Here is a 15,932-nt window from a genome sequence, read left to right on the forward strand (position 1 = left end):
TTATTATATTATCAGGGACCCACTTTATGAATCCATTTGAAATATTTCTACCATGTCATGTTATTCCAGTAATAACACATACATCAATAATTCTATCAAAGGCCTTTTCTAAGCATAAAATAAATCATTCCACTGGGGAACAGGGTCTGAATTCAAAGAAAGTCAATTCTTTTATTAGTGTAAATGCGTTTGTTACAGTTAGTTGTAAAAGATAACCAATCAACCATGTTTTTCAAATGCATCCATTTCCATCATTGCAACCGCATTTCTAAGAGCTTTTTTCCCAGTATAGCATCAGATGTTTCAATGTGCCCAGCATTCAGCAGCTTCTACTCTGAAGGCGAGCTGCTGGATTGGGGATCTTGTAGAAAAGCTGGCCATATAGGAATGAATTCTTTGTGAGATGAACCTGGACAAACGTGAAAGAGATAATGTAAAACTAGGTTACATCCTGAAGTACAAATTGCACAAATTGCACATACATTTTGTTTCTGGGTTTGAGATATGGTCTACATTTTGTTGTTGTTTCATATAATTAATGATTTGGTAATTCTGTTTCTGCTAGTAGCTGATAATTGCAATTCTAATTACAAACTTCTTACAGCCGTCACAGAAACTAGCTAATTGTGTAGAAAAAGTATCTGTTCACATAAATAGGAACAGAATCAAAATTCACTATAGCACACTAAGGTGGATGAGTAATTATTTTTAGCTTGTCCACTGATCGATATTGGCATGCAGTACTGGTTTGAGGTACATCTTTCTCATCTAGAACAATAATGAACTATTTACAGGTTTTGTACCGTGTAGAAAATTTGATTTTTAGTTATGAGCAGAACCATTTTGTCTACATACTGTGAATAAAATCAGATTATTTAATAGTGAAACCAATCATTCTTAAAATTTAAACCACTAAAAGAATTTATCTGTGGATTGAATAGATATTTTGAAGTCAAATATTTCCTTGTTTACTGGCATGATCTAGGCTCTGTGTATGAGAGGTGATACCCTAACCAACTTTGCAGTAGGTGTCAATAGTGCGACTTCTTGATTTATTTGAGACGATGTTGCTCTTGCAACAGTTGTCAGAATTCAGCTTTTCCTGACCAAATCACCCCAGAAACCTGTCACACCCTCTTTCTGCAATACATTTTGCAGAGAGCCCAGAGACTCTCCAGCATGCTGCCGTGCAGAGCAGCAGCCTCACCAGGGATGGGGCAGACCGCGATCTGTCAGAAATAGAGACGTAAAGCCAGCAGCTACTTCCTTGCACCGCAGGAAGACCCTGCATGCCAGGGAGCAGCGTGGGCTGCCCGGAGGCTTGCATTGGCAGTGGCGTGGCAGCGGCGCCGGCCAGCTGGGTGGCAGCCGTTTGTCCCTGGGCACATGGCGGTAAGTCCAAGAGCTGCACTGTCAACAGCTGACCCAAAATCCAGGATTACAGACATAGTTGAGTGCAGGTGGAGAGGCTGCATGAGGCACTGTGGGTTTGGAGGTCCCAATTTGAGGAGACAGACGTAACTGAGTGGAGAATCATTCTGCACGGGATTAATGGTTAAACTTCTGTGTCCAGACATGGACCAGGAATCTATGTAACTGTTGTGTTGTGTTGCGCTGTGTTGAAAAGGGTAAATGCACCACTTCAATTGGGGTTTTAACTGATTTAAAAATCTTTCAACATGTATAAAACACCAAAATAAAATGTGGATGGTGTTGCAGTTGAAGAAAAAGGTCACAAATATTACCCCTATCAAAGAACATAAACTGGAAACAACACAGTACAGACTTTGAGCTACAAACTAATTTAAATTTCACATAGACTAAATATATGTATCATCTTTAAACAATATTTTCACTTGGAATAAGGTATCTCTCGTGTTTATTTGCTAACTTCCCAACTATAAAATAGATATTTTAACTATCTGATTCATTGCCGTGTCATTTGCTTCAAAGGCATTTTATCTCTACTTCACAAAAATTTTTTCATGTTCTTATTCATGCTATGCATATACAAGTATCGGAAGGTAATAATTAGACGCATCTGCTTACATTTGCCAGCAGCAGATGTTAGACAAATTAAAGTGAACATAACTATCACTCAACATCATTAAAGAAGCGACTCTGTAATAATTTCTGAACTTTGACAGGCAGTTAAATATTCTACATTGGCATATTTATGCTATTTGCAAAAATCTCATGTACAAAATTATCTTCATGTGCAGTTGAATAAAAAATGAATTGTGTAAGTGTTCCAGGTCACAACTTCTACTTCCTTTCCCCCTGGAATGATAAGTTGTCGGCCCCGACAGCAATGCTTATTAACACCACAGGACAACCACATCATCTCATGAACAACGCAGCAGAGTCTTAAATGACTTAATAGTGCATTCCAAGAAGATAAAGACATGAGAATGGTATTACAAAATTAGACCAGAAGTCCATCTTTCTTGGTCTCCTCTTTGCAACTATGGGCCATGCTGAAGGCTCAAGAAGTGTATAAAAGTAGGGTGAGACTAAACTGTGGTATTTCTTTGATATTCTCCCAGCATCAAACTATGAAACTGTTCAGGGGCTTCCTGGGACCACTGCATATTTTTTTGCCAAGCAGTGGGTAAGAACTGCCCAGTTTAAACATGCACATCCATACATATTTACATGAAAATAGAGTGTCCTTTTATTGAGCACGACATCTGGTAATTTCTTTTGCTGCTCTGTTTCTTACAAGTGAGGAGCTGTGAATAGCTGTTGGCCTCTTCCACAACATTATTACAGCTATCTGCAATATATTGCTTAACTAAGCTTCTTTTCTAGGCAGAAAAGTCCTCCTGTGTTTAGTCTGTCTTTGTATGGGAGACGTTCTCTGCCTTTCCTTCCCCTTGCTGCAGTTCCTGGTACATTATCATAGAATCATAGAATCATTAAGGTTGGAAAAGACCTCCAACCTTGTTATACTCTGTTCTGTTGGGGACGGGGACCAGAACTGCACTCAGTATTCAATATGTAAGTAGACTAAAATGATGCAGCACAATGATTTTTCCTTTTTTCTATTTCTTTTCCAAAGAGCCTTAATGTTGTGGTTTAACCCGGCTGGCAACTCAGCACCACGCAGCCGCTTGCTCACTCCCCCCTCCCTCAGTGGGGTGGGGGGGAGAATCAGAACGAAAATAAAAGGTTAGAGCCAAGGGCTGAGATAAAGACAGTTTAATAGGAGAAAATAATCATAATAGTAATAATGAGAATGGTAACAGAATATACAGAATATACAAAACGAATGATGCACAATGCAATTGCTCACCACCCGCCGACGCCCAGCCCGTCCCGAGCCGCGATCAGTCCCCGAGCCGCGAGGAGTCCCCGAGCAGCGAGCAGTCTCCGAGCCGTGACCGACTGACCAACTAACTCCCCCCGAGCATGACGTTATATGGTATGGAATAGCCCTTTGGTCATTTTGGGTTAGCTGTGCTAGCTGTGCTGTACTCCCAGCTTGTTATGCACCTGGCCGAGCAGGAGAAGCTCAAAAAGTCCTTGAGTAGTCTGAGCACTACTTGGCAACAGCTGAAAACATCAGTGTGTTATCAACATTCTTCTGGTACTAAATCCAAAACACAGCACTACGCCAGCTACTATGAAGAAAATTAACTCTATCCCAGCCGAAACCAGGACACTTAACATTCAGTTTGCTTATTTTGACTTTAATGAATATTGAACTGATCTCTTCATAAAACTGCTGATTAATATCGCAACATTTTTTTTCCTGAGTGGTCATAATTAGCTCAGACATACCACTTGGCCCATATTTAGGACTGGTTTTTCCCCATATGCATTACTTTGTATCAGCATTGAATTTTACCTGTTTTATCATTCAGGCATTCAGAATGCTGCCATCCTTCTGCACCTCTGCACACTCACATCTTTTGTTTTTACTGTTCTGGGAAATGTTGCAGCAAAAGTAAGCATCTCAATGTGCATCGCCTGTCTATGCTGTTTATGAGGAGGATGGCCAGAATGGAGTCCTGCAGAGATCCCTGTTCAGGTCTGCGGGTGACCTCCACTGTTGTGAAAATTGGCTGCCAGGCTCTGTTGCTTGTTTCTTGTCTTTTACCTGGTCATTAATCCATGGAAGGAACTACTTTTTGTTCTACGAGGATTTCTTTAAGACCATTTGATGATTTATAATGAGTGTTTATGCATTTAGCAAATTATTGCTTATGTATTTTTGGCTTGCTTTTCTATGTTTATCTTCTTCTGTATTTTTGCTCCTTTGGGTGTGACTTCTTATTTTTGAAGTATTTTTTTTTACTTGTAATAAAATTGTTTACCAAAAATTTTAAATATTCTGGGTTTTGTTTCTTTGTTACTCAACAGTTATTTTTGATATACAGAAGTTCATATTATGATGACTATAAGCAGTTTTTTCTCCAACTTGGAAGCGAGCCGCCACATATTTATACAATTTACTTTTTGAAATTAAATACTATTTTTATGTCATTTTAGACTTTTCTTGGTTTTAAAAGATGATTTCCCAGTTCCCTCAGGGTTCTGGAGCAGTTGTTCTGTCACAGAATTTTGACCAGTGACTTGCACATTGTTCAGAACCAAGTCAAGAGTGTCTTGCCTTGTTTCAGCTTTCACCAAAAGCTCCTCCATGAATCAGTCATTTGTGGTGTCATTTAGTCTCTGCATCACACCCCAACCTGACATTTACCCAGCCTATGTGGGGGTGATTGAAGTTTCTGATTACTAATTTGTTTTTTTGCTGTCTCTTAAATCTCTCTTGGCACCTCGCTGACACCATTGTCATCCTGATTAGGCAGTGACAACTTATTTCTAATACTTATGTAGGCCTGGCATCTTAATCTGTAGAGATAATGTGTAACATTCAGTACAGTTAACTATCTGTTGCAAAGCTTACTTTAACATACACTGCACCCTTCTTTTTCTTGCCTATGTAGTTTGTTTTATGTTACAGGTTTCCACTGACTGCTTTCCTTCCATCGAGTCTCTGATGCTCCTATTAGGTCAATATTCTCACTTAAAGCTAGGTATCCTAGTTCCTTTGTCTTATTAAACAACTTCTAGCATTTCAATAGTAGCATGTATGCATTTGATCTGGTTCCTTATTTTTCTACACTATCTTCAAATGGTATTTTTGGGTGCAGAATGAGCTTCACTTGTGTCCTAAATGAGTTTTACCAGCTTCTGTCTTACTTTTTTCTCAAGGATATAAAGCTTTTTTAATTTCACCCCTCTATGATTCATCACCCAAGCCACATTTTCTTCTGCACCTGTTGGCTTTCCTGTAGTCTTTAATTCAATTCCCTTCTCTGGGAAACTTCCTGGTCTTTAGTTCCAGCAGCTCTACCTGAATCCTATTTTTGCTGTACAGACTTTGTATAAAGTTTGTCCAGTTCCTGATGAATCTAAACCCTTCATCCCTACACCATTGTCTGAAGGGTCGATTCTCCAGCCAGCATGAAAAAGCACTGCCAGAGCAAGACCAGAGGAAGATCAAGGATATAATTTTCGTATTTGAGGAGTCCATCTGATTATCAAAACTGAGGTGCTCTGCAGAATACTAATTTCAGGCTGAAAGCAATGGTATATAAAGTAGCTTGCTCATGCTCCTTTACTCAGCCACATTGTATTCACCCAAAGGCCTCGTGGGGAAAATGATTTCTTGCCTCCTAAATGCACTTTGCTGCTTCTGAGGTATTTGACAATAGTAGATGAAATAGGTCAGTAATTGAGCAGTGGTTATAGGCTGTACGTGTTGCAGGGAAGACTCCAGTTCTTTAAATAACTGCTCTGTGTCTTTACTTCTGAATTCGAGGAGTGCCTTTGAAATCAGTGTGCCCACCTAGCACAGATTTATACAAGTAATTTTGCTGCAGAAGAAGCATTACATACATCAGAGCAACTGTCTAGAGAGGGTAAAACACTTTGTGTGAGGGAGGTATATAAACTGAGTTTTAAGTTCTCAACATTTTCACCAAATTTCCAAGGAAATAAAATATTTGTCTTATGTCTTTCCGGTTGATACCACACTAGGAGGAATGTCATGATACACAAATAGCCCCTTCTACATTCCGTTACTTGAACAGAAGATATGGCAAAATACATTCACAGTTTTTCATCTTTACAGGTATCTGGTATTGCACATACAAGTTGATATCAGAAAATAGCCTACAATAGCCTTGAGGAAAGTATTGTTACTGTATGTAGATCATAGAACCGTAGAATCACAGAATGGTTTGGGTTGGAAGGAATCTTAAAGATAATCTAGTTGCAAACCCCCTGCCATGGGCAGGGACACCTTCCACTAGACCAGGTTACTCAAAGCCCCATCTATCTTGGCCTTGAACACTTCCAGGGATGGGGCATCCACAGCTTCTCTGGGCAACCTGTTCCAGTGCCTCACCACCCTCACAGTAAAGAATTTCTTCCTAATATCTAACCTAAATCTACCCTCTTTCTGTTTAAAACTGTTACCCCTTGTCCTGTCACTACACTCCCTGATAAAGAGTGCCTCCCCATCTTTCCCGTGCTGCAAGGCTGCTATAGAGGCCCTCCCCTTTAAGCACTGGAAGGCTTCTATAAGGTCTCCCTGGAGCCTTCCCTTCTCCAGGCTGAACAACCCCAACTCTCTCAGCCTGTCCTCATAAGGGAGGTGCTTCAGCCCCCTGATCACCTTCATGGCCCTCCTCTGGACCCCCTCAAGTAAGTCCATGTCTTCACTGCACTCGGGACCCCAGAGATGGGCTCAGGGCTCCAGGTGGGGTCTCACCAGAGCGGAGCAGAGAGGCAGAATCACCTCCCTCGACCTGCTGGCCACCCTGCTTTTGGGGCAGCCCAGATGCAGTTGGCTTTCTGGGCTGTGAGCACACATTGTTGGCTCATGTCCAGTTTGTCATCCACCAGTACCCCCAAGTCCTCTGCAGGGCTGCTGGCAATCCACTCATCACCCAGCCTGTATCCATGTTTGGGATTGCCCTGACCCAGGTGCAGGACCTTGCACTTGGCCTTGTTGAACCTCATGAGGTTTGCACAAAGGGGAAAGTAGCCAACATGTTACCCACTACAGTATCAAACCCCTGGGAGTGCCCGCTGTCATCAGAGAGCTCCGCTTTAAAAAAGCCAGCTACCTAAACTGGAAGTTTTGAAGATTTGTGACTAAAAACGTTTCATGTCAGTTGTTTAGACAGTTCTGTGTGCAGCTTCAGCAGTTGGGCAGCTTTGCATTTTGAAACCCCCTCATCTTTCTTTATGCAGCGACACATTTTGGTTCCCTGATTCCAAAATCTATTAGCAGATCTTTGCAGGGTGTTCAGGTCACGTGCAGGAGGGGAGATGCTCCCTCAGCAAGACATTTGCCTTTAAAATCACTCACAGCCTGATTTTTTAAATGGCACTGTCAGGGGACATGCTCTTTTCCACTTCTTTCGTAAGTCTGTGTACAGAAAGAGGGTTGGGGAGGGGGGGCACACTGAGTATCTTGCACGCTTGTAATATTTCCTCTTGGATGCAGCGTTTAGCTTTTTTTACCCATTTATTTATTTTGCCCTTTACCAAGTTTTATGAGCTGTAGCATGTATGAGTTTATCCTACCTGTAGTAACGAGTTTTTAGCAAATGCATTGTTCTCCTTTTGCCTTAGCATACATCCCAGTTTTGTTACTGCAAGATGTAAAGTTGGGTTTGGCGTTACTGATCGAGTGAAAGGGCGAAGCGAGGGAAGCTGGCAGCATAAGTAATGTGTCTGGAGGGAAGGGAATAGGCTGCGCGGGGCAGGTCACTGATCACCTTTCCGAGACTGCCATTGCAGAGAAATCTCTTCTACTTTATTTCCCTACTCAAAAATGAACACATCATATCCTGGTCCGAATGAATTGCCCATTTATGTATAAAGAGCCACAGTTGCCATAGACATCCTGTCATGGCATTGGTAGTGGCAGAGGCTCCCCATGGGGCTCAGGGCAGGGCCTGGCAGCCAGGCCCCATCCCACCCCCAGGCAGGAGCAGGGCAGCCGGGGGCGCTGGGGCAGCCCCAGCCCTGGGTATCAGGCACCTCCCTGGGGATGGGGATGGGAAGGGCTGAGGCCAGGACATGGGCCCATGGGTGGGCCCAGCTCAGTGGGAACCATGGCTGGGCAGGACTGTGGGCAGCTGGACTCCAGCCATGCTGTGGTATTGCAGGGGCAGGGGCTGATGGCCCCAGGGGGCTGGCATGGGGTCCTGGGCCCTGGGCAGGGCCAGGGGAGCCTCAGTGTCCGGCAGGGCCAGCGAGGGCTGGAGGTGCCCTCCAGGCCTGGGACACCCAAATGGCGTATGCAGCAATATTGAAAAATACACGGATCATGTTTCAAGTTTTATATTTGAAGAGCATTTGATGGCCAATGCACTCTCACTGTCTTTCTCAAAGGGCATTTTATTCATGGTTTTTGGCTTGAATGGGATTTACTGTAAGAATATCTGGTGGTTCAGATAATCACAGACAGCAAGTAGAAATTTGGGCATCAGCCTTGCTGCTCTACTGCCAGTGAGATTGGCCGGTTCCCAGGGTCCACAAATGAATAGGTTTGGAGGTGAGAAAATTTAAGAAGTTTTCCCCACAGTGGAGTAAATATTCCTTTTTTTAACCAGAAAGTGTGGATGGGAACAGATACGTATTTCAGTTTTCATTCAAGGACATGCTTCCCTTAGCTCTCTGTTCCTAAATATATCTTTGTTTTATTTCTTAACACTGGAGTGATTAAAAAAACCCTTATGAATTCTGGAGCGCCTTTAGAAAGGTCTTTTTACAATTCTATGGTGACAAAAAGACAGTAATTTTTTCAGTCTGACATACAGGTTTATTGAAAATTGTGGTTTTCATGTTCAATCGTAGCAAATAAGAGGGACAGGGAGCTATGTATTTATGGTCACGGTATTTAAAATACATCTGTGTATGCCCAGCTATGGAGGCTCTTACCTACCTCCATCACTGCTGTCCTAGAACACCTTACAGACACTAAAAGAATTATGCATGCAATAGTCTAAGAAATAGGAAGGTCTGAACAAATACAACAAGTGATATGGACTTATAGGGCTTTCATTGAATTTTGTTTTTCATTCCAGATATTTATTGATAATTCAAGTAATACCAAAGAGATATAAGTTGATATATTTATGGAAAGGCCAAAGTAAAAGTACAAGAAGTCCTTCATGCTCTAAAATGCGTACCTGGTAGATCCTGAATTTTTAGCCTCTGTTCATATCTCGTAACTAGAAAAAAAAAATCCCATAGCTTTAAAATTTTAGGGCACAAGCTTGTTTCTCCAATTCACTGGTGGCACATCCCGCTACTGTGTAGGAGGCACGATCCATTAGTTGTCAGTTCCCATCTCTCTAAGGTCAGCTGCCTCAGTCGTGGGAACCAGCTGACAGCTGATAAAGGTTGATTTTTTTCTTCCCTGTAGGTTGTTAGCAGGATTTCAATTAGTGCAATTAAATGTACCTGTTTTCTTGAGGTCCTGTCAGCTCTAAAGTAAATAAATTGGTGTTTCATGAAGCAAGTTCAGTGCCTCACTGAGCCTAGCATTATTTTTCTTCCTTGTAAGTTTTTTAAGGATATTAAGTGGTTTTTTTTCCTGACTTGTTCTCTTTCAGAGATTTCAAGTATAGTATCTAAACATTTGATATTTCTATTTCTATTCCTCTTTTTTTAGGAGGGCTCCATCAGATGCTGAATTTTATATTGTATCTGTCCATCATTGAGTGGATTTTGATTGCAATTTGCCACATAATCTTTGGACAGATCTTCAGGGTTGTAGTGAAAGATCATACTTCTTTTAGCTAGTTTTCTGCCGCCAGATCAGAGAGTATGATACCCTTGATGTGTAAAGGTGTATGTCAGTTTTTCTTTCATCAGTCCTGTGGGAATAGGAACTCCTGATTGCTGAGAGGCCTATGGTGTTGTAGCACCTATGATACTCTGAATCAGAGAAGGAATATTTAAGTATTTTCCTCCACACCCCTATCTGTCAGGGATTAAATAGCCCAGACTGACTTCTTATTGTCCTGACTTTTGACCCTGAACTGAAATATTAGCAGGAACTTTCTTCTGTCTCTCTCCATATTCGAGTACCAAAGCTCAGCCCAAGCATTCGCCTCCTTGTCAGCTGGTGTCCTCTGATGTTCGGATGAAAGAACGCCCCAAGGGCGGGAAGGCATCCCTGCCAGTTTGTTCTGGGCAGAGGAACACATAAAGAGAAAAGCCAATACCCAGCTTTCGAAGAGTAGGCTTCTGTGGACATGGCAGGAAGGTGCCGTGGGGCAGTGCCCACCGTGGGTGCCCGGCTGCTCCCTTCATTCCTGTGGAGAAGCTTCTCTTCTGTTGCAGTGACCACCACCTGTCCCAGAAAAGCTGGGGAGAAGCTGCTTTGGCCGGTTGCTATGTCAACCGTGCTGCCTTTGCCTGCAGAAAGCAGAGCGCTGGTTGGTATGGCAACCCTCCTCAGAGCACCCAGAGATGCTTGGTGGGGGACAGGCTCTTCAGAGAAGGTGCTGTGGTTGCGGTGGAGATGGAAACTCTTGTGCCAAAGGGTATGAGAGGGCAGGAAAGAGCCATGCAATCATACGTTTATTTGGAAAACTTTATTTAGTAGCATCAAGTGGTTTCTTGGAGGCTAAATATTTCCTTATATCTATTTATAACACCGTTCTTATGTGTTTCAGTAGAAGAGGAAAAAAATCACGGTAATTTGGTACAAAGGATACCAAGACAACATGGATATATGGAGGGTCACAGTGAAATGAGTGTAATCGAGCTGCTTTAGCATTGCATTTTCTTAGCAGAGGAGTATTTTAGCTACATGCTTGGGAAAATATGCGCCATGTTTTCAACTGCTCATTATTGTAGGGTTTTGAGTGTGCCAGAGAGAAGCCTGGATCAGGATCTTATAGGGGACATGAGTCTTGGGTATAACAGCAGGTAGACCAAGAAACGTTAGAGGAAGGTGCTTTGGTGGTGTGGGGTGGATGTGTGTGTGCTTGTGTGCATGCACAAATCTCCTTCACTCAGGCTGCTCATGAGCTACATCTAACACCAGAGAGGTTCTAATCGGGCAGTTTTCTTGTAAAAGACTTTTCAGAAGAATAGACTCTGGTGATTTTCTCCATTCACTGACAAATAAGTAATGTACAGTTTAGACATTGCGCAGATCAAAATGTCAACAGGTAAAACGCAGTGTAAATTTTTCTTTAATAAATCTTTTCTTAAATAAAACTTTTGTTTTAATATGATAGTTGCTGAAGCTTTTAGAAAATGTTGAATGCTGCGAAAAATGTTTAAATGAACATCTCACACAACTGACTAGTATTGCTGGTAAATTCTGACTTCTGAAGGTTAGCCTTTCTGAATATACCTTTATTATATACATATTTAACTATGTGAATTAATGCATGCATGAATCTATTTCTCAGGTGTCTTCTGTGGATAGTAGGGGGACAGATTTACAGGTATGTTGTTGAAGTGTAGGATTCATGAGTTTGGCTTTGCAACTGACTTTGGGCTTATTGGGAAGAAATAGCCCCTTATACTACAGCAGCCATATCTAATTTTTGAAATGACATAGAAGGTGAGGGAAAGGACCTTGAAGTTATATGGAGACTAAGGCATGGATTTGCAACACATCTGTTTATCCACTGAATGAGTATTTGCTTTATTAACTCATCAAAATTAAATAATCCAAAAGCCGATGGTAATAATCTCATTTGTCTGTTGGTCAAGAAAACCAGGATGTGAATTTACATCCAAATGCAAATCCAAGACAGAAATCTGCATTTCAAGTAGATATGAGGCTGTCCTCCCAAGCAGAGGAATAGTTCTTTTTTGCATAACTTTTTCCAGTATTTCTAGTAATTTTCATTATATTCATTTATTTTGCATGAGTATTTTTTTAACTGCCATATTAACAGTATTCCATCGTAATTATTAATTACAGTGTTCTATCTAGCAGTCATTTTGAAGAAACACAACATTTTTACAGCTAATGGAAAATGTTAACATTCTTGATAAATAACACACTAAGACTGTAAACAGGGATAGTAAATTTTAGAGCATTATTGCTGCTATAAGGCTGTTAATTTTATTTTGATGAACAAACTGTATTTTTAAAATGTTCTTTCCTTTTTATTGAGTGCAGTAGAGAAAAGGTAAAGATAACAAACCCTGTAATAGAAGACAAATTATTGTTTGCTTTTAAGATTACAGCATATTAGTATTTATTGTTCATTAGTTCTATAGTCAGTGCATTAGGTACCATACAGTAGTGTACTATAATACATTCTGCCTGTTTGAAGCGGCTTTGTAGTTAAATCATAGTTGTGCTTCCTACACATTATGTTCAGTCTGTGAAGAGACAAATACCATGTAGAAAACACTTAAAAATTTCTTTGTACGTGGTTAGCACCATATAATATTTGTGAGTCTCTGTAATTCTTGCTTAAGATGTTTTGAAATCACAGATAATACACATGGATGTATTATGCTCTATTTAAGTTGTGATATAGACCTCTCCACCATTGTATCTAAATTGCTTCCCAAGTATTATCTACAATTTGAGTTTTTTCTTTCATTTTTTTCCCCAGGGAAAACTATGTTGAAAAAACACACACACACCTTTCTGTGTGCCTTTCCTTACATTAGTGGCATCGTTGCAGTGCTAGAAAGTCACGGATGCTCGTCGCCGTTATTTATCCTTGTAGGATGTTCCATGGTCTTTGAAAACACAAAAGAAAGCTCATGTTGCCTGTGCAGTCCAGCTTTTCCTGTTTTGAGGGCATTTCTCCTACACTCCAGAAGCACTGTGTTTGTCTTTTTGTCAGGGCTTTGAGTGATTTTGTTACCATTCTCAACCTGAAGCATCTATTACTGTGAGGAACTAGAGAGAGGACAGGGGGACCTTGGATGTGGCATGGTATTGTATGGGGAAAAAATATGATTTATGGAGGCCTTTGCTGCTGAGGAAATTGTCCACTGCTCTGTGCGGTAGTTAGAATTTCTTAAGCTGGCAGCTCTGTGTCATCTTTGACATAAAATAGCACCCTAACACAGTAGCTGTAGTGAGATTAATCTCTTCTAGCTTTAGACATCTACCCTCTTGACCTCTATATCAGAGCTAGTCATCGTAAGCTCCCCTGGAGGAAGGTGGCCCTTAATAAACTTGGTAGGCTACTTACCTGGGGGTGGAAGTCCATTTTCTCATTTCACCTGACAAATACCTACTGTATTTTTTCCAGTCCACACTAAAACCATTTTTGTGTTTTCCTCTCGAGTATAGAAAAGGGGAAAACTTCTTTTATGGGTACAAAACCTAGCAAATTAGCTAATCAAAGATTGAGAGCTGACATCCTCCTGGGTTTTGATAAGCTTAGTTTCTGCTGGTGATGACTTTGGTAGAGCCACCCTAAGGAACTGGCCTTTCCTGCTCATTTTATCACTCCTTGCACAACCAGGCAGTTTCAGTGCAGTTCTGAGTTTGCTGCTGCTTTTTGCTTTGAGCTTACCAGAAGAAGTGTGATGATGAACAAGCATGGTTCATATTCATTCTTTCTATCCCGTCATCTTCAGAGCAGGTCTGGCTGACGTAGCACAAATGTACGGTGATCCTTCAAGGTGTGTGGTAGCACACAGGCTTTCTTAGGCACTCTGTTTCTGCCATGTCTGTTGTTCAAAGTGCAGGGAGTGGGGTTAGGCAGACACGTCAGTGCACCTGGTAGTGTATTGCTATTGCAAGATGCTGTGTGAGCATTTTCCTTAGTAGATACCACAGGAAGAACTGGGGATGAGATGGTATTTTGCAAGCAATAATGTACTTTTTTTTAAATAACTTTTCGGGGTACATGCCGATACAGTCATATACATTAGCAGATGTATAGATAGAGGTTTTTTTTTTATTTAAAGTTAAAATGAAATAAGAAGTGAAGGTTAATTGCGAAAGCACTAATGAAATTTGTACTTTAGAGAATGTATTTTGGAAGTTTGTCTTTTGGTGAAGACACTGAAAGTTTTTTGTGTTTGCTGGATGTTGCTGTTTCTGTGTGTAAGTTTTAAACTTTTTCCTCTGTTGTTCCCTGCCATAGTAAATTTAAGTTAAATAAACAAATAAAATGTCAGGCTACCACTGCTTGTGTTGTTACATATGTTTTACTCAGCTACTTAATTACTCCAGGAGCCTAGCCTAAAGCTCTCTTCTGCTCAATTGTACTGCTTCTTTTACATTTCAGGGCTAGGTGGTTCACTTCTTTCAATGCTGTGCGGTGTCACCCCATCTCTTCATTTCTGTTTTGCATTATCTTGCACATATATATTGTGTGTTTATACATAGTGAGATTTTGTTGTACTGCTCATGTGTCCACAGCTTTTATAATCCCCAATTTCTTGACACTGATGTGCAAACCATTACAGAAGCCAAGCACATAGCAATTTTGAACATTAATAGAAACACGCTTTAATGAAGGTGAAACAGAGCTGGTAGAGGATATTCATTCTAACGCATCAGTGTCAGAAAGTTGGTTGCAGGGAACATGAGGAGAGACGTGGTCTTCCTGACATGCTAATGGGAGCAAGTGCACCCAGTATAACAGGTAGCTCATTCAGCGGTGAGCAGGGACGATTGGGCCCACCGAAGAAAGCTTCTGACCAAAAGGTCGAGGCGTGTTCTCCTGAGCAGTCGTGTTGGATTTGAGTTTTGAAGAATGAGCTTCCTTCCAGGCAGTTCCAGACGCACTCCTGTCTCCCATCGCTGAGCCCTTTTGTTTTCAAAGGTCTCCTATTAGTTTCCTAAAATGGCAACAGCTTGTCCTTGATATCTATAATGATTTAGTTTTCTAAACAATTAAAACTGATTTCTTAAAGCTGTAGCAGCTCCTTCATTAAAGAGAATGAATCGCTGAATAAAAAATGCAAAGGCTCTGAGTGTGAAAGGCATGCTCAAGTTTCATTTGATTTCAAGGAAAGGCTGTAGGGCTTGAGGGAAGCAGGGCAGGATCAGTGCCTGAAATTGGGTTGTCTCCACACGAAACCCATTACAAGAATGGACTGTTCCCAACAGCAGTACTTAGAAAGCCTGAGCATCCTTTTCCCAAACAAGCAGCAAGCCTGAGGGGTTTTGCATCACCAGCTTGTAGAACCAGATGCAAATGCAGGTATCCTGTGGTTTGCACACCTGCTGCTAAATATTTAAATGTGTTTGGAGATCACATAAATTTCTCAGTGTTTTGTGAAGAGTTTCATAAAGAGTTTTGTTGTTTAAAGCACTTCTGTAATTTGAAAATCAGAGTTCTAATGGCTTATACTTACTGCCTCATTTTTGTTTCATTGTTAAATACGGAAATATTACCAGACCTAAACCCAGTGTTTTCTTTAATTGTGAACATGCATTTCCATATATACAAAAGTATTATTTTCAGATGTTCACCTTTTTATTTCATGCATAAAATCAGTCTTTCTAAAAATGAAAATGTCCTTCCACACTTTGAAAGTTATGAGGGAAATGAAAGACAAAGGTTTTTCTTTCCCAACAGGAAATTTTGCTGGTTTATGTGATTTTTTTTTTTTTTAACTTTGTTGTCACCTAACTTTAAAATGGTCCCGTATTTTATTTTTTTTAATAATACCTTGAAGCTAATGAATGAGGCCTATTGTCTAAGACTTTCGAAGTTTTTCAATATAGCGTTATTATGACGTGACCAAATGAAGTTAGAAAATTCTGAAATTAAATAAAGAATTTTATAATGGATGTTTTAGGCTTCTGTAGCCATGTTTAGGCTCCTATATTAGTGATCACAGCTCTTAGCAGACACCATAAACCTGAACTGACAAAGTTAGGAAAGCAAAACATTGACATTAGTAGGATTTTACTGCAATTCACTGTTCTTCTAAGTACCTGTGTA

At 40.7% G+C, this 15,932-nt stretch overlaps 1 protein-coding gene across 1 annotated transcript in view; it reads left to right on the plus strand.

Moving 5' to 3' along the window:
* Positions 1-11,497: 11,497 nt before the first annotated feature.
* Positions 11,498-15,932, plus strand: part of GABRB3 (gamma-aminobutyric acid type A receptor subunit beta3) — a 35,755-nt gene continuing 31,320 nt past the window's right edge. Inside the window, exon 1 of the mRNA XM_009637648.2 lies at positions 11,498-11,561. Within this exon, the coding sequence (XP_009635943.2) occupies positions 11,498-11,561 (64 nt within the window). The remainder of the gene's footprint in view (positions 11,562-15,932) is intronic.

Source organism: Egretta garzetta, unplaced genomic scaffold, assembly GCF_000687185.1.
Source record: "Egretta garzetta isolate BGI_Z169 unplaced genomic scaffold, ASM68718v1 scaffold504, whole genome shotgun sequence".
Lineage (NCBI taxonomy): Eukaryota > Metazoa > Chordata > Aves > Pelecaniformes > Ardeidae > Egretta > Egretta garzetta.